This window comes from Onychomys torridus, chromosome 21 (genome assembly GCF_903995425.1).
Source record: "Onychomys torridus chromosome 21, mOncTor1.1, whole genome shotgun sequence".
NCBI lineage: Eukaryota > Metazoa > Chordata > Mammalia > Rodentia > Cricetidae > Onychomys > Onychomys torridus.
In genome coordinates, this window is record NC_050463.1 from 8,298,400 (window position 1) to 8,325,210 (window position 26,811).

The 26,811-nt window shown below is 45.0% G+C and overlaps 1 protein-coding gene across 1 annotated transcript; it reads right to left on the minus strand.

The window, feature by feature from the left end:
• Positions 1-1,811: 1,811 nt before the first annotated feature.
• On the minus strand, positions 1,812-26,231 carry LOC118571701 (cytochrome P450 4F6). Its single transcript, XM_036170924.1, has 13 exons — positions 26,171-26,231; positions 25,620-25,818; positions 19,823-19,967; positions 13,716-13,769; positions 13,501-13,628; positions 11,873-11,994; positions 9,794-10,064; positions 9,407-9,473; positions 9,081-9,210; positions 3,313-3,446; positions 3,155-3,219; positions 2,912-2,994; positions 1,812-2,627 (listed from the first exon to the last, which is right to left on the minus strand). The coding sequence occupies exons 2-13, from the start codon at positions 25,815-25,817 to the stop codon at positions 2,450-2,452; spliced, it is 1,575 nt and encodes a 524-aa protein (XP_036026817.1). The 5' UTR covers position 25,818; positions 26,171-26,231; the 3' UTR covers positions 1,812-2,449.
• Between the last annotated feature and the right edge of the window lie 580 nt (positions 26,232-26,811).

Genomic DNA, 26,811 nt, shown 5'->3' on the forward strand with positions numbered 1-26,811 from the left:
AAGTATGGTGGCCAAAAGCTAGCAGGTGTAGTCACTGAAACAGTCCACCCAGCAACTTACAAAAATACTCATTTTCTAGTCTCCTCCCAAACAAAGGACACACAACAACATTCCCAAGGGAATCTAACTCAGAGTTCACCTGTCCCCTTTGTTTGCTCAAGGTCTAAGATCTTTCCTGTTGTGCGATGCTTCCCTCAGGTTCTGAATCAAGTGACTGTGCTCTGCAAAGTATAAAATCAAAGATAACTCTCACCCCAACACACCAAAGAGTGGAGTCACCAGTGTAGGAAGACCACTTCGGATCTCACTTGATGGGCTGTGGGGTGGCTCAGCAGGGAAGGCAGCCTGCTCCAAGCTGGCTTGAATTCAATCCAGGAGTCTAGGCGGTGACTCTCATTCCTTCATGTTGTCCTCTAACCTCCACTTACACATTGTGGCATGTGCATTCCCCCCATACAAAATGAGTAAGTCAATGTAGTTTATGTAATAACTGCTTTGAGTGATGACACACAACTTAATCCCAGCACCAGAGACTCAGAGACTCATAGACACGTGGCTCTCTGTGAGTTTGAGGCCAGCCTGGTCTCCATAGCAAGTACCAGGCCAGCCAGGGTTACACAGTGAGATCCTTTCTCAAGTAACTGTAAACAAACAAATAGATAACATCCCATGAGACTTGTTTCAATCATGGTAAGCTAAGTCATTTGGGTTATGTTTCTGGCTGTTTGCAACTCTCACACCTGAATACTTTTCCAATTCTTTAAGTGAATAAATGACATGAAAAGGCAATAAAGTACAGAGTCAGCTGGGAGTGGAGCTCAGTAGGGAGAATGTGGTAGGCCCTGCGACAAACCCAGCACTGCCCCCTAAAAGCAAAACAAAACAACAAACAAACAAACAAACAAAATCAATTTAGATGAGGGCAGAAAACTAAAAATAAAATGGACTTAAAATTTTAATTAATTAACTTATTGTTTATTTATTTAGTTTTTTTTTTTTTTAAACAGGGTGTCTCTGTGTAACAGTCCTGGCTGTCCTGGAACTGGCTTTGTACACCAGGCTGGCCTTGAAGTCACAGAGATCCACCTGCCTCTGTCTCTCAAGTGCTGGGATTAAGGGTGTGTGCCACCTCTGCTCGATAAAACTATTTATTTTAAATAGTGGGTTTTTTGTTTTTTTTTTTTTAGGCAATGCCTCATGTATCCCAGACTGTCTTGGAACTTGCTGTGTAGCCAAGGATGACCTTGACTTTCTGATCTTCCTGCCTCCAACTCCCAAGTGCTAAATTTTAGGTTTGTAACACCATGTCCAGATTCTGGGATGCTGGGAATGGAACCTAGGGCTTCCAATTTATCAACAGACCTCTGTCCCCCTTTAAGACTATTTCACTGTGTGGCTCAGGCTGACTTCAACCATTAGTCTCTAACATCTAAGATCTTTCCTGTTGTGCGATGCTTCCCTCAGGTTCCGAATCAAGTGACTGTGCTCTGCAAAGTATAAAATCAAAGATAACTCTCACCCCAACACACCAAAGAGTGGAGTCACCGCTCTACTTCAGCCTCTGAGAGGAGAGGCATGTGCCACTATGACCAATTCAAAGTCAGTTTTGTTTTGTTTTAAACTAAGCATGTCAGTTAGCCTAGTGCAAAAGCCAAGACTTGATTTTTTTCCCCTAAGATTTATTTTATTTATTATGTATACAGTGTTGTGTCTCCATGCTTGCCTGCAGGCCAGAAGGGGGCACCAGATCTCATTACAGATGGTTGTGAGCTACCATGTAGTTGCTGGGAATTGAACTCAGGACCTCTGGACGAGCAGCCAGTGCTCTTAACCTCTGAGCCATCTCTCCGGCCCTTGAAACTCAGTTTTAGCAATCTTGTGATGGGAAAAGAAAAGTCAGAGCCGGGAAATGATTCGATAGGGTAAGTTTGTGAGAGCTTCCGGAGCACTCAGTGGACAACTGCACTGCTGCGGAAAAGGCGAGAGAAAGCTGGGGAGCCTGTCAGTACAAGTTCATGTAAATTTTAGCTGCTTTAGCCACCACAAGCCCTGAAAGTTACTTAACACCATCCTCAGGGTTCCAAGATTCCCCACGCTTGAGGAACTCTGGATTCTACACCTATCCCTTCATATGTAACAGGCCAGGTCTAGTGAAGTGGTCTGCTCCGGTAAGTGTATCCCAGACTGGCTTGAAAATTGTTTCAACTAGCCAAGGAGGGCAGAAGCAGGAGGATCACTCTAAGTCTGACCACAGAGAATAAAGGTGGAAATGAAGTGAATCTCAAGGTTTGCCTCAATGACCACAAAGACTCAGTTCTACTGGAAAGCTTGCTCCCCTCTCCTACTCAAAACACCTATGGTGGATCTCACAGGATAAAGTCTAGGCTTGAACTCCAGGCCCTGTGGTGGGCGGGCGGGTGGGTGTGGTCCCAGGCCAGATCTAGGGGGATCACTGTGCATCCGTGCTCAGCGGCTCCACCCGCAGCCACAGCCCGCCCTCTGCGCGCAGGATCAGCTCCGGCTTCCGGCGCGGCTCCTTGTGGTCCGGCAGGACGCGGAAGCGCAGCAGGGTGAGCGCCAGCGCCACCTTCATCTCGTTCATGGCGAAAGTCTGTCCTATGCAGTTCCTGCGGGAGGACAGGGTGGGGACCTGGTCAGTCTGAGGGGCAGGAGGGCGCTGCATGGCCGTCGGCATTACTGGGACCTGCAGTAGCCTCAGCGCCCAACTCCAACCAGGGCAGGGCTCAGAGTACAGAGCCTTTGACCTTGCAACCCTGGGTTCTGCAGACCTTTGCACATAACCCAAACACAGATCGGGAAGGAGACCCAGAATACCGACCCACCCATTTGTCCCCTGTCCCCACCGTCAGACCCATATCCCTCCCCTTTACCCCAAGACCACCAGCCTCACCTGGGCCCTGCTGAGAAGGGAATAAAAGCCAGAGGAGACCTCTTCTGTGGGGTTTCTGGGTCAAATCTGAAGGGGTTGTAGACCTGCAAGCCAGACAAGACTATGCTAACCTGTTGTGTCCCTTCCCACATTGAGCCGGCCGCAGTAAAGACAGACAATGAGAAAGAAGGATAGTTCTGGTTTCCCAGGAAGGCCTGTGCCTCCTCCTCAGGTCCCAGATCTGGGGAAAGGACAGGTTCCCACCTCAGGGTCTGGCCAGACTGAAGGGTTGTGGTGAACTCCAAAGATGCTGATGACACAGACATTCCCTGTTGAGTAAGGAGAAAATCAGGACAAGGTCCATGTTGTTTCTGGGGACCCCCATCCTACCCAGGTCCCTCCTTCTACTGATATTGAGGCACCTTTCGGGATGACCCGGCCATCTGGGAGCACAACGTCCTGGGTGCAGCAGCGGGAGATCATTGTGACTGGGGGATGCAACCGCAGACTCTCCTTGATGCACATGGTCAGGAAGGGCAGCTGGGCCAGGTCATCCCTACGGAACCACCACACAATTATCCAGGAGCAATACCAGAGCCCTGCCCAGTCCCTCTGCCACTCTGTGAGACTGATCCATAGTTGTGTACCAAAACTATTGTTTGTTTTAAAAAATATTAATATTTTAAAGTTATGAGTGTGCATGTGTCTGTACGTGTGGCACATATGTCTGTGGAGGACAAAAGAGGGTGTCAGATTTCCTGGAGGTGGAATCATAGGTGGTTGTGAGCTGCCTGATGTTAGTGTTGGGATCTAAACTAGAGTTATCTGGAAAAACAGTAAGTGCTCTTAACTGTTGAGTCATCTCTGTAGCCCCTTTGCTTTGGTTTTTCAGTTCTCATGTTGGTGTTAACTAGCTATACAATTAAGGATGACCTTTAACCTTGATCCTCTTGCTTCTACTTCCTAAGTGCTGGGATGAAAGGAATATTAGTAGACTCCAGATATGCTCATAAATACATGAGAAGTTAATATCTGGTAAAGTAAAGAGGACACACACACACACACACACACACACACTCAGAAAATCTCGAAAATCAACAAATAAAGAACCCTTGACCCAGGAGAAAAGTAGAGAAAGGGTATAAACTAAGACTTCACAGGGGGGCAAGATGAGATATTTAAAAAGAGATGTCCCAATTGGGTCTATAATTCCTGGAGACAAAAGGAGGAAGATGGTAAATTCAAGGCCAGCCTGGGCTACATAGCTAGACAATTCTGTAAAAACCAAAAGGAAGACTGTCTTAGTGGCATACATTTTTAATCCCAGCATTTGGGGAGCAGAGGCAGGCGGATCTCTATGCGTTCCAGGCAATTCTGGTATACATAATGAGTACCAGGACAGCCAGGGCTACGTAGAAATATAGGGTCTTAATGCCCCCCCCCAAAAAAAAACCAAAAACAAAATCAAAAGAAAATCCCATGCATGGTGGCTCACAGCTATGTCAGCTATAATTGCAGGACTCGAGATGCTGAGGCAGAAGGAGGTCAAGACCAGCCTAGGCTGTATGACTTACAGTTCAGTGGAATAACAACTTGTCACGAAGAGGAGGTGGGGGTGACTAAAGAAAATAGGGAATGCCAGCACTCAGGAGGCAGAGGCAGGCACATCTCTGTGAGTTTGAAGCCAGCCTGGTCTAGAGAGCGAGGTCCAGGACAGCCAGGGCTCTTCAGAGAAACCTTGTCTCAACCAACCAACCAACCAACCAACCAACCAACCAACCAACCAACCAACAACAAGAAAGAAAGGAAAAAGGAAGGAAGGAAGGAAGGAAGGAAGGAAGGAAGGAAGGAAGGAGGAGGGAAGAGGAAATACACACCACTCGTAAATTATCAGAGAAATGCAAGAGTTTTGGCAATGGGAGGGATGTTATGTCACATTTACTCCAGGCAAGAATTAACCAGGTATGGAGACTGGGTGCGGTTGTGAGGCCAGAGAGGGACTCATGCACTAATGCTGGGGATGCAGACATGTACAGAGGCTACCTGTAGTGAACAGAGGTTAGCCCAGGGACCCAACACTAAGGCACTTGGAGAGTCTGCATGGTGGGTAACTATAAGCTGGGGCTGGGGCTGGAAGCTCAAGGACACCACTTCCTGCTGTGTCCAAGGCCCAGGGTTGCATTCCAGCACCAAAAGAAGAAGCAGTAAATTCAATGTTCTCAGGGTCATAGATGGTTAATTAAAACCAAAATGATTTTTCCATTCCTGAAAAAGAAGAACCAAGATGAGACATTTTTTCCCCTGAGACAGGGTTTCTCTGTGTAGCTTTGCACCTTTTCCTGGGACTCACTTGGTAGCCCAGGCTGGCCTTGAACTCACAGAGATCTGCCTGGCTCTGCCTCCTGAGTGCTGGGATTAAAGGCATGTGCCACCACCGGCTGAGACTTTTAATATGTAATGAGTTCTTAGGTCTGGGAAAATGGCTCAGGAGATAATGCTTGTCATGTAAGTACAAGAGCAGAGTTCAGATCTCCACCAGGTCACAGATGACTAGACAAGCTGGCAGACTTACTGCACCCACCAGTAAGCTCTGTTCAGTGAGAGACCCTGACCCAGTAAAGGAAGTGGAAAAACAACAAGACATCTGATGTCAACATTGGGCCTCTACCCTCATGCACATACACACGCATACACGTTTGTCCACACACATACAAACACCCATATACCCATGCTCACCTCTCTACACACATCATACACATGGTTTGTAAAGTTCTGAAGCTGGAAAGATATAGCTCAACAGTTCACGATTTGTTCTCCAGAATCCATGGGCAGCAGCTCACAGCTGCCTATAACTCAAGTTCTGAGGTATCTGATGCCCTTTTCTGTCATCTGTGACACACTCCCACACACATGGCAGACACTCATGCAGCCACACACATACATGTACATGAAAATATATAAAAATTGAAAGTTAAATAATTGCTAGTTGTATTGGTATGTGCCTTTAATCTCACACAGAGGCAGGCAGATTTGTCTGGGTTAGAGGCCAGCCTGGTCTAAAAGTGAGTTTCTAGGACAGCCAAAGCTACATAGTAAGACCCTGTCTCAAAACAAAAATTAAAAACATTTAAAAGAGAGTTCTTATAAGTCAATAAGAAAAAAAAAACCAGAAATTGCAAAGGTAGGAAAACAAAGTAATTTGACATGTAAAAGAAAAAGATATAGGGTTGGGGATTTAGCTCAGTGGTAGAGCACTTGCCTAGCAAGTGCAAGGCCCGGGGTTCGATCCTCAGCTCAAAAAAAAAAAAAGAAAGAAAGAAAAAAGAAAAAAAAAAGAAAAAGAAAGAAAGAAAAAGATATATACAAGGCTGATCAAAAGATGAACATCATGATCAACACTATCAATACATACACTAAGAACTGAGCACTCTCCAGGTCTGTATGTGGAAGTGGATTTTCCAAGAGCCACTGAGTTATAGAACTCATTAGTTATAGAACTCATGAGTGATGTTTTAAAAAATTATATATGCAGAGGCCAGAGAAGGTATCAGATTCCCTAGAGTTGAAGTTACAGGCAGTTGTGAGTCACCCAATGTGGGTAAATAGGAACCAAAATTTGGTCCTCTGCAAAAATAGCAAGTGCTCTTAACTGCTGAGCCACTTCTCCAATCCCAAAGGCATTTTAAAATATAAGTTTACCAGCATATATTCAAAAGGTCTTACTTCAGCAACTGTAGTCTTGGAATTTGTCCAAGGTATTCACACACGATACAAAGGGTTGAAGTACACAGATACTCCCTAGATTGTGTTTGTTAGAGGAGAAAGCTGGAGGGCCAGCAAGATGGCTCAACACACAAACACACAATAAATAAATAAATAGATAGATAGATAGATAAATAAATAAATAAATAGATAAATAAATAAATAAATAAATAAATATGATACTTAAAAAAGAGAAAACAATTGGAAGCTAGGAAAATGTCCATTAAGATAGGAATTTTTGATAAATCATGATACATCCCCTTAACAAAATACTATGCAGTTAGTCTAAAGGTAGAAATAGGAACCACTAGTCCCATTACACACTGGACAGTAAATCGGCATAGAGATGCTAAAAGGCAATTCAGCAATATGTTTTCTCATTGAAAATATTTCCATAAATGTCCCCAGTGGAGTTCTGAGCTGAACAAGTGTGGAATGCCACACAGAACCCAAAAGAAGGAGCAGCTGGACACGATACTGAGGGAAAAGAATAAATCACTATACACACATGTGAACAGAAGGTACTGCCGAGGAAAGACCTGGAAGAGCATATAACTGAAGGCTCTAGAGACCTCCCAGGAGACAAAAGAGGAAATCAAGCATGGGGAAGCCTCAGCCTCAGCCATGCTCCCCAGGGAGCTTCAGGCCAACAGTGAAACACATGACCCACACATGCCTTGCCACATCTGCCCAGGGTCTGGTTGCCCTAAAGACAGCACACCACACACCTTTCTTGTGTTTATTTTGGGATAAGGTCTTACTTTACAGCCTAGGCTGCATAGAGCCCACTATAATCTGCAGCATCCTGGTGCTGATATTATAGACCGAATCGCCACACCTGGCTTTCCCACTCACACATCTTTGGTTAAAGGTCAAGCTGTTTGTTTGTTTGTTTGTTTATTGAAATAGAGTTTCTCTGTGTGTAGTCCTGGCTGTCCTAGAACTCACTCTGTAGAGCAAGCTCGCCTGGAACTCACAGAGATCTGCCTGCCTCTGCCTCCTGAGTGCTGGGATTGATTATAGGTATGTGCCACCACCACCTGCCAAAGCTCAAATTCTTAACAGTTTCAAAATGTTGTATTCACAGGTCCAGTCTCATGAGGACCAGCTTGCCTGGTCCTCACATGTGCATTTGCAAGCATCCAGCCACATTACTCTTCCTGACCTCTAAGCATGACAAACTGTCTTCATGCATGTTCCTTCCTGGTATAGCAGAGACATCTTCTTGACCTGAAGAACTTGTGACCACCTCATTCACTGTGCAGACAGGCTTCCATTTTTTTCCTGACTGGACTTTGTTCAGCTATTAAGACTGGCCCTTCTGTAGGCTGACGCAGGGTGATTGCTTGAGTCCTCCAGTTTGGTACCAGCCTGGGCAGCATGGCAAATATCCCACCACAAACTGACCAACTTAAAAATGTATCTAGGAATGGGCATGCTGACATGGTTTTATAATACCAGCACTCAAGAAGGGGCATGAGGATTGATTTGAGGCCACTGTAGTGTCTTAGTTAGGGTTGCTGTGAAGAGATGCTATGACCATGGCAACTCTTATAAAGGAAGACATTTCATTGTGACTGGCTTACAGTTTCAGAGGTTCAATTCGTCATCATCATGGCAAGAAGCATGGTGGCGTGCCGGCAGACATGGTGCTGGAGAAATGAACTGGCTTGAGCTTCTAGGCCTCAAAGCCCACCCCTTAATGACACACTTCCTCCAACAAAGCCATATCCACTTCAACAAGGCCACACCTCTTAATAGTACCACTCCCCATGGACCAAGTATTCAAACTCATGAATTCATGGGGTGGGGGCATTCCTATTCAAATCACCCCACTAGGCTACATAAAGATATCCTTCCTCAAAAAACCTGTAATTGTGAGTTAGTGTTTCCCTATGTTGCCCAGAACAGAGTTATGACAGGGTAGGCACTGTGGACTCATTTCATGAATAAAGAGCTAGATACCTATTGTCTTCTGAGATCCTTGTCAATCCCTAGCATTGACTGCACGCTGTAAATTAAACAGAAGAGCAAAAATAAAGGGGAGCTAAGGAGATGCAAGGGAGGAAATGCAAGTTTAATCAGAGAAGCAAAGGAGGGAGGGCAGTTTTGAATCTGTGTTAGTGGCATCTGCTCTCGTCATACTGCCACTGATTCTCCAGGAAACCCTGTAGGGCAGGGTTCCCCAGTCTACAGAGCATACAGATGATTTGTAAACCTTTGCTAATTTTGACTAGCAAGTTAGTGAGATGTCTGTCACTAAGCATACAGCCTTTCTCTCGCCAGCCAGTCTGGGTATCTCCCTCTGAGCTAAGCTAAGCACACTAAGCAATAATGGAAGAATCAACAAAAAGAGCTTCTCTTCCCCATCTGGGGAGCAGAGTCGAAGAGATGGGCTATGGAACAGATTGTAAGGACCTGCGCTCACCATTCAATCTCCTCAGGCTCTCGGCCCCTCAGCAGCTCCCGCACCTCCTGCCGGCAGCGTTCCTGGTATTCCGGGTGCCTCGCCAGGTTGTACAGGACCCAGGAGAGCCCACTGGCTGTGGTGTCATGGCCTGAAGGATAGATGGGAAGACTTGTGTCTCTGGGTGCTTCCACACCACAGGCTGGACAGTGTCTAAACAGTGAGGTCTTCGGGAAGGATGAGGAAGGGATGGAAGGAAGGAATGGAGAGATCCTGAGTACCCCTTGACAGATGACCCTGGACTAACAGATCCTACCCTTTCTGTAACTCTACACAGGGACCCTCACCTCCAAACATGAAAGTGTCAGCCTCTGCCCGAATATCCTCATTTGGCAGCTCCTTTCCATGTTCATCCTGTAGACAAAGTAAGACCGCAACTCATACAGTCTCTGAGCATTCCTGAGTCTGTCTTGACACAAGCCCTGACACCCACTGTACACACAGGATTCCCCTATATTATCTCGAGAGCCTTCCACACAATTTCCTCCTTGGCTTTTTACTGTTCTTTGCTTCTTCTACATAGCATCAACAGTCACCTCTAAAGTTTATCTCCAATATTTTCCTCCTTTTTACAACCACTGTTTATGCCACCCTAGCACTTTGTAGATTAAGTTCAACTTCTAGCTAACACTGAACATCAAGATCCATGCAAATCAGATGCCAGAAAAGCCCACCTTGGCCAACAAGAGCACATCGATGAAATCTAAAGTCTTGGACTTAGCTTTGGCCTTCACGAATTCATCAACACCCTGGGTATTGAGGATACGGCGTCTCTCCCTAATGACAGCATCTGTGAAGTTGTGCACCACGTCACAGGCCTTGCGGAAGCGCCGCCCATCAGCAGTGAGGTAGTACAGGAAGTCCATATACAGGAAGAGCTGGCGGTGCCGTTTTATTATGAGAGAGCTGAGCTCCAAAATGGCAGCAATGTATTCGCTGGGAGACCTGCAGGGCAGGGGCAGAAAGAAAGAAAACTCTTAGGACACATGAAATCCCACAACCACCCCCACTCTAAGGCTGCGACCCAGGACTAAGATCCTTCCCTTCCCCCTCCCCCCTAAAAAAGGTGCCTTCCAACCATATTTCTCTCTGCCTCTTACTCTTTATGGGCCCTCATGTCCCCGGGATTCCAGGGTGGACATGGGCATTGTTCTCAGCTTTCTTGCTTCTGCTAACCTCCTTGATTTGTAGCAGATCTGTCCTGTCCACACCATGCTCAGATCTTTCCCTCTCCAGATCCTACATTGTGTATCTACCTGACTGTCCTCTAAAGAGCTGGTATCCAAATTCAGCTGTGACTTAAACTCTCATCTTAAATACCTATGGCTGCCTGAGAAACGCATGATGAAGTTCACATCCTTCTGGCTGATTGTTCAACATCATTAACATCTAGTTGCCAACTGGACCTGGTGTTCATGCTGCAAACTCAACACTCAAGAAAAAGAGGCAGGAGGATTGTGGGCTCCAGGACAACCTGGGTCATGTAGTAAGACCCTTTCTAAAAATGAAAAGTTTCATATTCTTCAAATAAAAGTTTCTCTACGTAATTCAGCCTGACCTCAAACTTTAATTAAAATTAAAAGAAAAAAAAAGGGAAGAAAAAAGAAGGCAATTTTCCACTATCTAATCCTCAATGACAGTTAATCTGTTTTGTTTGCTTTTTTAAGACAGGGTTTCTCTGTGTAGACCTGGCCATCCTGGAACTCAGAGATCTGCCTGTCTCTGTCACTCGAGTGTTGGGATTAAAGGAGTTGGTTACCCCCACCTGGTGACAGTTAAATCTTTTTTTAAATACTTTTTTTTTAACCTTTGACCATATTCTTTCCCCTCTACCAATTCCTTCTTCAATCTTCCCACCATTCCAACTTTGTTTTTTTCCTCTCTCTTAAAAGAAAAAAAACACCCCAAAATGAAACAAAAGGACACACACACACACACACCCCACAAACAAACAAACACACAAACAAACAAACAAACAAACAGGTGTCTGATTTGTGCTAATCAGCTGCTGCTGAGCATGAGGTCTGTCTTGAAGTGTGGTAGACATACCCAGTGTCACTGCATTGAAGAAAACTGATTTTTCCCTTTTCCCAGAAGCTACCAATGGAAACAGCTTCCTAGCTAGGGGTGGGACTTTGTGCCCACTTCCTCTCTTCTTACTGGGATCAGTAACAGTTCGCCTTGATTGTCATCTTGTTTGGCATAAGACACACTGAGGAGTTAGTGAAGAATATTTCTGTGCATGTCTATAGGGTATTTCTGAGAAGACTGACGCCTGGGAAATCCTGCTCAGCACATGGACAGCTACATCCCATTGCTGGGGCCTCATGTAGTAGACAACAGGGGAAGGAGGAGAAAGGTTGGTTGCAAGCATAACCGATCTTCCTTCTTTATTCTTCACCATTGTGATGGGGGTGCTCTGTCCCCCCCCCCCACTTCCTGACCAGGAAGGACTGAACCTCTGACACCAGGAGCTCAAACCAATCTGCTCTCCTCTAAGCTATTTGCCCAGGTCAGTGTCATAACCTAATTTCCAGATGTCTTGTTTCAAACTGCCTGTTAATACAGTCCTCATCTATAACTTCCTGCCGTATCTAAACAACCCCATCTCTCTAAAAGGACCACTCGTTGCCTTTCACTGTCCTTAATGTCACTTACAGCCCACCTTTTCTCCTCCTGGCCGGTCCTACCCTCTCCAGCCTCCTCCCTTGGTCCATGGCTCCTCAGGCTCCCAGGCAAAGACAGTGACTCACTCCTGACAGTTGCTATCGAAGCTGAAGATACATTTCTGCAGACTGTCCAACGTCATGAGGCTGATGTGTTCGAACATGTCCAGACGGGCGCTGCCCTTGGCGGTCAGGCGCTGCCATTTGGCCTGGTCAGAGAAGTGGCCCAAGATGGCACTGAGTCTTGCCTCCCCCACCCCTTCCTCTGAGTCTTTCCTCCCCCCACCCCTTCCTCTGAATCTTGCCTTCTTGAGCTACCACACAACTCCAAACATGGGAATAGAGTCCCCTACCCTGCTATGAACCATTCTTCTGGTCCTCTGCCCCAGGCATTCCATCTGAGGGTAGGCCAGACTTGGATGAGAACAGAGATATTGCTATATGAGACAAACATGCAAGTCTGGGAGACAGGAGCCCTGAGTTCAAGTCCATCTTCTGTGTGCCTTTGCTCAGCACAAAGTCCCACCTCTTAAACCTTCAGTAATAATTAAGTTGACCTGATTTTTTTGCCCCATAAACCATACTTAAATATCTGCTTCGCTGCTTATACTATTACTGCTGGTGAACTTTGACATGCTCCCTGACCTCTCTGGTTCTCAGTTTCACCATCCATAATGTAGTAGTCATAGTCACCTCTATCTTAGAGCAGTATGGAAATTATATTAGGTGAGTTAGATCATGGCACTGTCATAATATTTCTGTATTTTTGAAGTTGGTGATCAATAAATGTCTGACATTACCATCCTTGCTAGCATATTGGTAGGAAGCTTCAGAATGGCTCCAGTTTTTCATAATTCCTCCACCCCAGCCTTTGCAACAAGCGCTTGTAGCTCTTTCCATTGTGGGGTAAGCCTGTTTCTCCATGTCTTGAATCTGAGCTGAAATAGGGATTTATTTGTTCCAATCTAAGGAATGTTATAAAAATGATTTGCTATCTTTGAAGCTACACTTAGAGAAATGCTAAGCCTTTCTGCTTTTTCTTTCTTTTAGACTCTCCATGCTAGAAAACCCAGACTTTCTTAAGGAATATCAAGATGGATCTAGCTGGCCCAACAAGGCCAGTGAAGTTGTTATTCTCTCTCTCTCTCTCTCTTTTTTTGTTTTTTTGTTTTTTGTTTTTTTTTTTTTTTGGTTTTTTGAGACAGGGTTTCTCTGCGTAGCTTTGCGCCTTTCCTGGAACTCACTTGGTAGCCCAGGCCGGCCTCGCTCGAACTCACAGAAATCCGCCTGGCTCTGCCTCCCTAGTGCTGGGATTAAAGGCTTATGCCACCATTGCCCAGTGAAGTTGTTATTCTTTTCTTTCTTTCTTTCTTTCTTTCTTTCTTTCTTTTTTTTTTTTTTCCAAAGAAACCTATTTTAGCTGGGTGGTGGCGGCACACGCCTTTAATCCCAGCACTCAGGAGGCAGAGGCAGGTGGATCTCTGAGTTCTAGGAAAGCCAGGGCTACAGAGTGAGTTCCAAGACAGCCAAGGCTGCACAGAGAAACCTTGTCTCAAAAAACCAAAAAAGAAAAAAAGAAAGAAAAAGAAAGCTAAGGTTTAGAGAGGGAAATCTGTGGTTCCAAAGGCATCTAGCAGACCCATGCCAGCAGATTACATCCGGAACCACATCAACACATTGCTCTCTACAAGGCTCCAGTGGGACAAGACACTCACATGCATGGTATTCACACTCTTGTTAAAAATCTTCACATAGGGCTTCAGGATGTCAAAGTGGAAGGCAGGTGTCAGCAGGTGTCGGTGGTGGCTCCACTTGTTACCAGCACTCAGCAGGAGTCCGTCCCCTGGTAGGCAGCCATGACAATAGACAAGGGTATCCCCCAGCCCCAGCCCTCAAGGGAGTCCCCTGACCCTCACCTTGAGATACTCACCAAGCCAGGGCCTCAGGAAACCATAGAGAGTCATGTCTTTGGGTGCCACAGCAGCTGGCACAGAAGAGGACAATCAGGGACCATTGAAAAGGTAGACAATGGATTTGAGAAGGGGTAGGGACTCAGCCAGGGCTGTGCATTTCCCCTCTAAGCTCAGCTTGACAAGAAGGGGACAAAGGCAAAGAAAGCAGGGATAAGGGGGGGGCACAGGAGGGGACGAGACCAAGCTGTAGCAACAGGCAGAACACAGGTCAGGTCAGCTTGGCACACATGCCCCATGGTGCCTTCATGCGGCTCCTACTTTGTCTAACACATCTTCCACATCTGATCACAGCGTAACACTCTCCAGGCCTGCCCACAAACCTAGGATCTCACTGTCTGATCTCACTGACACATCCTTGGACATATGACTTTTGTCATGACTTGTCATGGACACAACATACATGGTCTTCCTTGACATGGCACAAAATAGTCTGGCTTAATCAAATTGTGCCCTCCAGATACATCTCAAACAAGATTTAAATAAAGTCCTATTAATGTCCCAAATATGACTTAGATATATTCTAGACATTTCTGTCTCCTATCACATTCAATAGCATTCTGGCAAGATGGACAATCCTGTTTTTAAAAATTTATTTTAGGTGCATTGGTCTTTTGCCTGCGTCTATGTCTGTGTGAGGGTGTTAAAAGCCCTGGAACTGGAGTTACAGACAGTTGTGAGGTGCTATATGGGTGCTGGGAATTGAACCCTGGTCCTCTGGAAGAGCAGCCAGTGCTCTTAACTGCTGAGCCATCTCTCCAACCCCCAGATGCACAATTCTTGAGGTAGGAATCCGAGTCTAAAGGAAGCCAATGTCATATGAAGGACTCCCCATGATTCCATGACTCATTGTCCCAAACAGTTTAGATGGAAGGGACTCCACGCTGGAGGGTGATCTGGGAGGGAGAGGGTGCACAGAACATTACAGGGGAAGCTCCACCATAGCCCAGATGAGTCCAGCTGTGCTGCATGGACCCTGTGGCTGGAGGGGCAGTGGCAGCTCTAAGTGGTAGGTATATGGGGGCTCCCTGCGGTATCTTTGAGGATAGGGGAGTCCTTGGCCCTAAGCACTTGACATATCCTTGGAAGTGGAGAAATGTAGGGCATGATAGGAGGAGCAGCATCGACACTGTGAACCACAGGGATAAGGCTAACCATGTGGCCAGAGAAGAAAGGCTGAGCTCTGGATGAGTCTTTTGTTCCTCCACCATCTCCTCACCCCTGCTATATAACATGCTGGTTGAGGATGAGACACAAGGCAGTTTTTGTTGTTGTTTTTAGAATGTTAGAACTCTCTGCCTTCTTGGCTTGAGGTTCTCCCAATAAAGTACAATTTAAAGATTAAATTATAAATTCCAATCATTGGCATTCACGTTGATAGGCAGTATGAACCTCAGTATTCTGGTTACCTAGTGTGGTTACCTGGATGGCTTTATGACTCTCCAGTTAGTCACTGACTTACCAAGGAGTCTCAATGAATGCCTGGACTGGGGCTCCTAGGCCCACTTGACTTTCCCTGTCCCAGCTCCTGCCACTCCTTGTCACCTTCACTTCCAGTTTATGCCTGGCTTACAGCTTGCTTGGCTTCTGGGTTAAAGGTGTGCTCTAGTGCAGTGTTTCCTTCCCTCAGGTTATGGCACATGAGGCATCTGGTTTAAAGGTTCCGTTTTGTTCTATTGATTTGAACTACTTCACAATTCTGTCTGCTTTAGTGGGTGTCATAGACTCCATTCCCGGTGACAACCACTTAGGGAGGGGCATCCAGACAATTGGCCTGATTAAGTTTATTATCTTATAAAAAAAAAAGAAAATGATAAATTATTGTAAAAGTTTTGGCCACTGTATGTATTACATTCTGGGGGTGGTGGTGGTCATTAGATGTTTCTATAATTATTCATAATATCTTACAATTATAGTTGTTTAGCCAATGATCAGAAATCTATGGAAAGATAGTACCTTAAATACACACAATGAGATTATTCTCATTATAGTTATTATTGTATAACTATATAATATACAGTAATTATTACTTTCAAATAGTCTCGGTATTTTGCTTTCATTTCAGGAAGTTCTGTTCAAGAGATATACATTTTCTACCTTGATTCCATTTAAGAGTGCACTCTGAATTAATGGAATTCTTTTCAAAATCTATTTCCTTTATTGTTATTGTGAGTGTGTGTGTGGGACGTGTGATATGTGGGTGTGTGCATGCATGGCAATCATGTGGAGGTCAGAGTACAAATCTGTAGAGTCAATTCTGTCATTTTATTCTTAGTGGGTGTTAGGGATCAAACTAGGTCATTAGGATTGTGCAAGAAGTGCCTTTGGTCACCAAGCCACCTCACCAATCATAATGTAATTCTTTTTATGTGCCATTTTGTATCTATCATTTTTATTCTGTATCTGTTATAACAAAATTTAATCTGGCCTTAGACATCCTGATTATGAATGAGTGGCAGATTTACAGCCTGTTTTATATGTTATATTTTAGAACGAATACACAAACTCTCTGAGTTCAACCTTTTGTGGGTAGCCAGTAGCCAGTCTCCTGCCCAGTCTGCACTACTGAACACCCACTGCCTTTTATTTCTTCAGTAAAAAGCTTGATATTTGCTCTCTCCCACAGTTTTCAGGGTAATAGATGCCTTTTGTATCTTATACTGTAATTACGGGGCTGGCATAACGATTTTTGGCCCCCTCCCTTGTGACTTCTTGCTTATACAATATAGTTCCCCATCCAAGATCATTGAACGCTTTGTTAACTTGCCAGCCTCTGCTGGAATGAAAGATTCTGGAACTCTCAGACATTAGTCAGACAAAGGAAAAATGTGTAAAACAGACTTAAAAAAAAATCTAAGCAGCAATGAAGTCTGCTTAGGTCTTGCACAGGCAGGAACTTTATAGTTCAATAAATGTGGGAGAGTAATCTTATCTGCTACAGTATATGTCATAAATGTAACGTGGATTGAATACTTTCTTAAGACATGGATACATTTGTTTGTTGTGTTTCTGGGTCTCATAATATCAAGAAAAGAAATAAAGCAAAAAAAAAAAAAAAAAAACCAACCAACCAAACAAACAAACAAAAAAACCAAAACAACAACAAAAGAGTTTAGTGGGAGAGAGAAATGTAAGAGATAACAGAAATACATATTTTTGGTAAGAAAATTTTAAAAGTATTTTTTTTTTAAGAATGGATTTTTGGCACAGTAAAATAAGGTCTTGCCCTAAGATAAGAATGACTGGATTTTTCCAAAATGACAATGTGTATTAAATGTGTACTAAACACATCATAGAAGATCCAAGCAAATCACATAAGGGTTGTAGAAAAGAATCTTCTTTAGTGATAGTAACATATGGTGATTGAAGGTTATTAAAATTCCTGAGGTCAAAATTCAGTACATGAATGTCAAACTAAAGTCTGGCTCTCTGGTTAAATCTGTAGCGATGTGTAAGTAAAGCCTTAATATCTGGCTTTAAGTAAAATGTAGAGTAAAGCCTTTGTGTCTGGCTTTGAGAGAAATGTTTCAGCAAAGCCTTTGCTATGTTTGGGTGAATCAGTAGAAGCTGAGAAATTGTTTTGAGACTGTTACACTGTTAATAGACCTGGAGTTCATACTTTTGATTATGGGTAGTCATAATTAAAAGGGACTGAGGTTTGTGAGAGTTGTCTGCTCTCACGGGCAGCAAGGTCATGGGAACCTTTCCCAGCTCCTATTAACCTTGTATATGTTTGAATAAAGTAACTGGAGTGAGCTAGCCGGGCCCAGTCTTTTCCAAGAAGGCAAAACCCCTCTGCTCCTCCAGAAAATTAAGGTTTAGCACCTCTGTAAGCTTCTCTCTCTACTGCGGCACCTACGACCCAACATCAAACAATATAAATCAATGAGGTTTCTTAAGATATTGATTTGTTAAGTTTTGGTTTTGCCCATCACTGGGCAAGATTTAGTGAAACATTTCACTATTAGGATAATAATTTGTACCATATCAAGCTAATGAAAAAAAATGCTGGCTGTACTTTCAGGAGGGTGGAAAATGGTATGGATGGAAGGGTTGGTTAAGGGGATTTTATATTTTATATTATAAGGAAATATTTTCACTCCATATTGAGGAGAGAAATGTACACATTGTGAATAGATCTGTACATACACACAGTTAATGGTTTGCTTATTCTGAGGTAACTGCTCTCAGCCCAGGCAACAGTAAAAAGGATGCAAGACAGACCCACAGACACTAAAAGACTCAGTGTCCATGGGAATGTCATGGCCTAGCTACACAGCATTTAATGCCCTGAACTCCAGGCCAAAGGGGCAAACCTGAGCTCTGGAAATATTCACTGACTTTTGCTGCTTGCTTGAGAGAGGTATGTGTGGGGTAAGGGGATGGCATACATGTGTCTGTGCACATGGAGGCTAAAAGTCAACCTCAGGAGTTATTCTTCAGAAGGCATCTACCTTGTTTTTCTGTTTGTTTTTGTTTTTGAGACAAAGTCTCTCACTGTGACCTAGGGCTCACAAATTTGACAAGGGTAGCTAGCCTGTGAGCTCCAGAATTGATCTCCTCGGTACAGGGAATTCAAGTGCATAGCACCACACCCAGCGTTTTAGTAAGGCAGTGTTGTAGTGTTGTGGTTTAAATGAGATGTCTCTTATATCTCAGGCATTTGAATACTTGGTTCCCAGCTGTTGACACTATTTGGGGTAGGCTAGGTTAGATGGCCTCGCTGGAGGAAGTGAGTCCCTGGGAGTGGGCTTTGAGGTTCAAAAGCCTCTCACCACGCCCAATTTTCTCTCTCTGCTTCCTGTTAGTGGTGTGATGTGGGAGCTCTCAGCTTTCAGCTTCAGTCACCATACTGGCCTGCTGCTGTACTTCCACACCATAGTAGTAACAGACTCATCCCTCTGGAACCGTAAGCTCAAAATAAAGCCTTCTTTCTATAAGTTGTCTTGGTAATAGTGTTTTATCAAGCAATAGAAAAGTAACTAATAAAGCATGTTAAATTGATGCCTTCTCAGGTCACCAGGTGTCTGAATAAAGCGCAACTTAAACATGCAACTTCTGTCTGCTCACCATCGTCATTAGCACTGATGGACAGAAATAGCTTCAGTATTCCAGTAACGGATGGATGACTCGGAGTGTCTGCCTCTACGTTTCTATTCTCTTGGATCAAGCACCTTATCACACACCTTCCCCAATCTCGATCCCAGTATTTGGAAAGGTGGCCATGCCACCCAGAGCTTCAGCGATCAAGTTGATTAGAGGAAGTAGCCAGTTCTCTCATCAAAATCAATGGAAAGGAACCTTAAAACACTTTCCAGTACTATATGGACTTTTTGGAGGATGCTGAGCTTCTAGGAGTCATCTGTGAAACCATCACAAAAACAGAACTAAGAAATGAAGGTTCCTGGAGTGGTTGTTTACAACCTTTGTCCAATTGTGCTTGAAGACCTCCCTCCCTGACCTCAATAACAACAGATTCCTTTCCCCAAGGACTTGCACATGGCAGGTAAGTGCTCTCCCTCTGAGCTACACTCCTAGACAATAGATTCCCTTTGTTGGATAAGATTGTTTCACTCTAGACAGACCTCAGCAGTCCGGGAGACCCAGGACCTTGTCCATGGTCATTCTGAAGATTGGTGACCGAGTCATGGCTTCTGTTGCATAGGGATTCATTGTAGTGGGTAGCCATCCCAGCCTTGGCCTGGAAGTTCCAACCCCCATTGAGGCTTCGGTAATAGTCACGCCCACAAGGCGGGGCTGAGGGAGGATGCTGAAGACCCAGAGGAGAGGCTTCTCTTGGTTCCGGGACCCTGGACGCTGGAGGTAGACCGAGCAGAGTTCTCCAGAGAACACCATCGGACTGTGCCATACCTTTCCCAGACCCTGAAACCTATCCCTTCATTTGTAAGTTACCCCACAAAATAAACTTCCCTTTTAACTACGTGGAGTGGTCTTAATAATTTCACCAATACTTCATCTCCTGCTCAGCTTGGTCTATATAGGTGTAGTATGAGAGGGACTGGGAGAAGAAGCAGGGAAGAGGCCATTGAGATCCTGGGAGGGATACCTGAGGCCTGGAGCAGGGGAGCAATGAACTTTGGGTGGATGAGCCGCAGGACCGGGTAGACAGGTCCAAACCAACAGAGGTGGACATCACGGAAGATGTGGCCCAATCGTGCTGCAAGCTGCATGCCTTCCTCGTTGCTCTTCATCTAGGAAATGAGAGGTCTGAGGCTAGTCCTGGAAAGGTGTCTTCCCACTCTCTGCCAGTCACTCCCCACCTCTCTCACAGACCTGCAGCATTAATCTATGGTTCACCTGGGCTGAGCCACCCCAGGTTCACCCTGAGTCTCTTCCTATATTCAACTTTCAGCCTACAAGCCTCTCTTTGACATCTCACTCTCTTCACTTTTATGTTTCTTACCTCAAACAGTGGTTTGATGAATCATCAGGAAAACATACACAAAAGATTTATAGATGTGACACACTTGATGAATAACATAGATGATACAAGGACATGTGATAGGTAAATAGTAAAGGACTGAAAAAACATTAGCTAGAACTGAACTTTAGATAATGTAGGTGTGAGAAATTTCAGAATGGAATCCCAGAAACACAAGAAACATCCCCAGGAGCTGAAAATTTTGGTTATACAAGGTTAAAACAATTTGTAGAGCAAAAGAAACTATCAGCATAGAAGACAGGTGGTGCACAGAACTAGAGAAAGCATTTGCCAGCTATATATGAGACAAGGGATTAATATTTAGACTACATAAATTGAGAAAAATTCAACATCTCACACACTCCCAATTAATAAATGGGCCAACAAACTGGACATTTCTCAAAATAAGAAATGCAAATTGCCAGTAAATATTCTAAAGTATTTTTTAAATGTTTCTATTCACCAAGGAAAAACTAATTAAATCTACTTTGAGATTCTGCCTCAATCTGGTCAGAATGGCTAACACCAAGAAAACAAGTGACTGGGGTTGGAGAGCTGGCTCAGTGGTTTAGAGCACTGGCTGCCCTCCCAAAGCACCAGGTTCAAGTCCCAGCACCCACATGGCAGCTCACAAATGCCTGCAATTCCAATTCCAGGGGATCCAATGCCCTGTTCTGACCTCTGGAGGTACTGCACATGCGAGGTGCACAGACAAAACACCATCCACATAAAGAAATAAGAAAACTTGTGATAATGAATACTGGTGAGAATGTAGGAGAATATGAACCCTTATCCACTGGCACAATTATAAATTAACATATCCACTGTGTGAATCAATGTGGGGGCTTCTCAAAGAAACTAAAAATAGAAGTGCCATGTGGCAAAACTCTATCATTCCTGGGCATATACCCCAAAACACTATATTCTATTATAGAGATACTTGCTCATGCATGCTTAAATAAATCTTTATTTATTGTGTATATAGTGTTCTGTTTGCGTGTCTGCCTGCAGGCCAGAAGAGGGCACCAGATCTCATTGTAGATGATTGTGAGCCACCATTTGGTTGCTGGAAATTGAACTCAGGACCTCTGGAAGAGCAGCCATTGCTCTTAACCTCTGAGCCATCTCTCCAACTATGCTCATCCATGTTTATCTCTGATCTTTTTTTCACAATAACAAGGAAATGGAATCAGCTTAGATCTTCACCAACAGAAGACTGGCTAATGAAAATGTGGGATATACATGACCAAATTTTATTCAGCTATAAACTGCCAGGAACTGGGTGGAACTGAGAAACACTGAATTAAGTGAAGTAGCCTAGGCTCAGACAAATACAGTATGTTCTCTGTGGATTCTAGTCTCTAACTATTAAATGCGTGTGCTTAGGTGGGAGTAAAGGTCCGGAAAGCAGAAAGAGGCCTATGAGACTGAATAAAAGGATTCAGTGGAGGGGGGATGGGGAAGAAAATATGACAAAGTGGAGGAGGTAAAAGGGTATAGTGGGGAAGTGGGGATAATCAACCAAAATGAAGTATATATGAAAATGTTATTTAAAACATTATACTTAGTGATCTAATTTTTCAAAATTGCATATGTATTGCTCTACTACCTGTCTGTTCTCTAGCTCCTTCTCCCCTGTGTATATGCACATCTCTTGTTTTGTTCCTATTGAATTCTTCCCAACTCCAATACTCATTCATCTCTCCTCCCCATTCAACACCTTATCACTCGTTCCCACTTAGAGTGTTCTCTCAGCTAATTCACTTCAACCCCAGCACACCCTCCTGCTGCCAGGAGCCTCCCTGAACTGCAGTAAAAACCTCAGAGGCAGCTCCAATCCTGATCCCTAGCTCAGAAAGGATGTGAACTTAGACCCTCCTTTCAGGAGGGAATTGATGGCCAACTTAGGCGCTGGACCCCCGCCCAGGCAAAGAGGTAGCCTTGGGAAAGTGAGAAGAGGGAGGAGAGGCTAGGGCTTCAGTGAAATTGATACAAAAATGTCAGGGAAAGGAGGAGGCGGCAGTAGACACAGGGGACCACAGAGAGCTCAGGGGAGAGCAGTGTGGGTGTCACCTTAGAACCAAGCAAAGAGACTCCTGGAAGGGTGGAGAAGTCATTGCGGTGGAAAGCTGTGGGGAGAGAGATGATGTGGGCTGCAGGTCAGGGACCTGGGAATCACATGAGTGATTATGATGAGAAGCGGGAGGGAATAGGAGGCAACCAGTGAAGGCGACTTTGCACAAGCAGATGGCAGAGCGAGCAGATGGAGGGAGGTGGGGCAGGGAGGGGAGTGTCCAGTTTTACCACATTCTCCAGTTAAGAAGACATGAAAAACTATGGATGGCTGAGTTTATTCAAGATAAAGATTTCTAAATACCTATAAGAAAAATCTAATGGGCAGGAGACTTCAGACCATGAGTCCTGCTGGGAACTTAAGTTAGATATGCTCAAGAAATGGGGCACAGTATTTATCTTGTCTTCCTCCTCCTAATAAGACACCTATGTTATGCTCCTCACGCCCCTCTGTAACTCTAGCTCTAGGAGAACTGATGCCCTCTGCTAGACTCTGCAGGCACCTCATGCATGCATGCATATTCCCTCCAACATACAATTAAAAAATAAATCTTTTAAAAAATAGCTAATGCTGTGTGACAAGTTAAAAAAACAACAAGGATTGCAATTGTTATGAGCAGGTCTTTCCTATTTTGTTAAGAGTAGACTTGCAGCCAGGTAGTGGTGGCACATGCCTTTAATCTCAGCACTCGGGAGACAGAGGCAGGTGGATCTCTGTGAGTTCAAGACCAGCCTGGTCTACAGAGTGAGTTCCAGGACAGCCAGGGCTACACAGAGAAACCTTGTCTCAAAAAACAAAAAACAAAAAAAAAAAAAAAAAACAAAAAAAAAAAACCCAGAAACAAAAACAAAAATAGATTTGTGCAGGGGCCAGAGAGATGGCTCAGCAGTTAAGAATACATTCTTCCTGATGCCCAGAGTTCAGTTCCCAGCACCTGCACCAGGTGGCTCCCAGTCAACTGTAACTCCAGCCATGGGAGGAGATCTGATGCCTCTGGCTCCTGAGGGCACTTGCACTCATGTGGGAACACACACTCACACACACAGTTAAAAATAATAAAATTGTTGGGTTGGAGAGATGGCTCAGAGGTTAAGAGCAATGGCTGCTCTTCTGGAGGTCCTGAGTTCAATTCCCAGCAACCACATGGTGGTTCACAACCATCTGTAATGAGATCTGGCGCCCTCTTCTGGCCTGCAGGCCTACATGCAGACAGAACACTATACATTATAAATAAAGAAAAACCTTAAAAAAAAAATAAAATTGTTAAAGAATATGTTTGTGCATATATACACATACATTAAGCAGACATTTGTATTTTTCCTCTCTTACTAATTGAAAAATCAGCCGGGTGGTAGTGGCGCACACCTTTAATCCCAGCACTCAGGAGGCAGAGGCAGGCGGATCTCTGTGAGTTTGAAGACAGCCTGGTCTACAGAGCAAGTTCCAGGACAGCCAGGGCACTTCAAAGAGAAACCCTGTCTGAAAAAAATGTAAACAAACAAACAACCACCCCCAAAAGAAATATCAGTAATTAAATGTTGTAAACCTGTACTATCATTTTTACCTTAAGGACTACTAAAAGGTTAAGTATTCCTCAAGAGCCTTTTCCATCTACTTGAGGGAGGGCAAAGAATTAGCATATTATTGGTCATGTGTAGGATTAGTTACGTCAGGTGGAATTATGATTTTATTATTGTATTTATTTAGATAAATTAACCATGACAGGAGAAAATGTAGTTGCGGTCAAGCTGACAATGAGTGGGCTTGTGATAGTTAATTTTGATTGTAAATATGACAAGATCTGGAGCTAAGAGGCAGACCTCAAGGTGAGTCTGTGAAGATGTTTCCAGGAAAAAAAGAAAAATAAAAATATATATATATATATATGAATATGAGAAGATCTTGAGTAGGTGGCACTTTCTGATGCAAAAATGTTTGAGGAGGGGCTGGAGAGATGGCTCAGTAGTTAAGAGCACTGACTGCTCTTCCAGAGGACTGGGGTTCAATTCCCAGCACCCACATGGAGGCACACAACTGTTTGTAACTCCAGTTCTAGGGAAACTGACACCTTCACACAGATGTACATGTAGGTAAAACACCAATGCATATAAAATAAAAATAAATATTAAAAAAATGTTTGAGGAAAAGGTGTTGCTTGCCTGCTGCCTTTTGTCTCTTGCACATGAGTGCATCCATCTTTAATGACATTAACTTCTGCTTCTTTGGCCTTCCATTGTGGACTGAAGACCAGAAATTTTCTATGAGACTTCCAGACCTTTGAGCACCAGACTGGGACTGTTAGGCATCCAGTTTCATAGATGTGCAACTACTCTGTTCTCCTTATTGTGCAGATGGCCATTGTTGATCTATTCAGGCCTTGTCGATTATAAGCCACTCAAATAAATCATATTTGTGTGTGTGTATACAGATATTCCTGGTTTTGTTCTCCTACAGGACTCTGTCTGATCAGGAATGACAAGGGTGAAGGATTTTGGAAGGAAAAAAGGGCTGCGTGGAGAGAAAGCAGGACTTGAATCAATGGCATTGGAGGTGGTGCCCTTACAGATGACAGAAAGGTAAAGTGTGACTCTGCAATGGGAGCCAGTGCAGCATGGAGCAAAGAGTGCTGGGAATGAGGGGCGGTGCTGAGGAAGAACCCCTTCCCAGGAAGTGTCGCTATTATGGGCGAGGCCAGAGTGGTCCCTAATGAAAAAGGACAAAGTCAGGCTTTGGTGCGGCTCAGTGGCAGAGAGCTTGCTTCATCCCAGTACCACAAACAAAATCAAAATGCTCAAGTTGTAGAATTGATACACTGATATAGCTTGAGAGGGGAGGGTAAGCTAAGAAGGAATAGGGCCGGAGGAACTGAAGATGTACTACTCCCATCTCTCCTCTGCCCCTCAGTGTCCCTGTAGAGGGACACGGGATCATAGCTCATCACTAAAGGGCAGTGCAGGGAGGTACACACACTGGCCCAAGGACGAGGATGGGCCAGGCAGGGGCCAGACTTGGCACGCTGCAGTGAGGCCTCAAATCCATCAGCTGAAAGCAAATGGGCCAGGCGTGTCCATGCTTGGCACTGCCCTCCCTGGGAGCACCTGTGTAGGTCAGATTTGCATAAATGAGGCGAAGAGACATCAGACTATGAATCCTGGTCATAATGTGACCTGAAGCAGGCTTGGGGCAGGGAAGGGAGAGAAAGAGAAAGGCCTCAGGAGAGGCGCGCTCTTCCGACCCTCCCTCACTTCTCCACTGTCCTTTCCTGACCCGCATTCCATGAGCAACTTTCCTCACCTCTTTGGAACACATCTACGCTGAAACTCCAAGACCACCTACTGCCACACTCACCATGGCCAAATGACCCCAAAACCAGTTCAGTTTAGGGGGCTGAGGGAAGCAACGAAGGCGGCAGCAATTGTCATAGAAGATATAGATCCAGGCTAGAATTCGGGCCAGAATCCAGGAGGCCCCACTCAGCAACAGGAGATGCCATGAGGAGGCAGCCACAGGCCCCAGTCCCAGCCAGGACAGGCTCAGCTGTAGCATCCTGCAGGGCAGATGGGTAGAGGGTGAGATTCTGAGGTCCCCGAGAGGGATAGGGACGTCCAGGTTTACTGGATAGGGTTATAGCCATATAGACCGAGTGACTTGGGGGCAGAGCCCGAAGAAGTGAAAGGACTACACAATGAGAGAGAAGAGGAACAACGGGAGAGGAAGGGACAGAAGACAGGAACTGTTTGCATTCTAGAACGGCTCAGCCTGAAGCATAGGCCCTTGGGTGCAATTACCAGGAAAGCAGAAGTCTCTAAGGCCCGCAGACACTTGCAGCCCTCCCAGCCCTGGGCGGAGTTCTCCCTGTTCAGAGCGAGAACCCCCCTTGCTGCCTCCCAGCCTGGCACCTTCTCTCAGGAACAGCGAGTCCTCCAAGACCTCCTGTCTTCTATGAAACGGCTCTGTCCCTGGCTTCTGACCTGCCGGAAGCTGTGTGGAGAATTGGACTGGGCTGAGCTGGCCAATCCCTCGCAGGCCCAGCTGCAACCTCTGTGCCTTGGCAGATGGCCTAGAGGAGTGGGGGCGGGCCCAGCCTTAATCAGACTAGAATAGGCTGAGTCACAGGTTCAGGCAACCCTGGGATCCTCCGGATTCAACACCTTCTGTCTGAACCAGGGACAGAGGTGTCTTGAGACTCCACGTTTACAACTGCACCTGCCCTCCCAAGGCCAAGGGCTGGCAGATAAAAAACCATGAGCATGAGAGTTCAGGTGCCAGGGTGCCAGGGTGCCAGGGTGCCAGGGTGCCAGGGTCAGGCCAGACCCATTGCAGAGCATCTCCCTAACTCCTTTGCACAGAGGCTGGGGGTCAGCATGAAACCTTCCTCAGTGGAGAACTGGGAGGCTCTGAAATGTTCCTGCCCACTAGCTGCACAGCCTGGCAGAGATCAATTTCTTCCTTCTTGCACCGCAGGTCCTGGGTTGACAGAAGACTCCCAGAGCAGGAACAAATAATGCGTCTCTGCTGGAACCAACGGGGTCACAGTCTA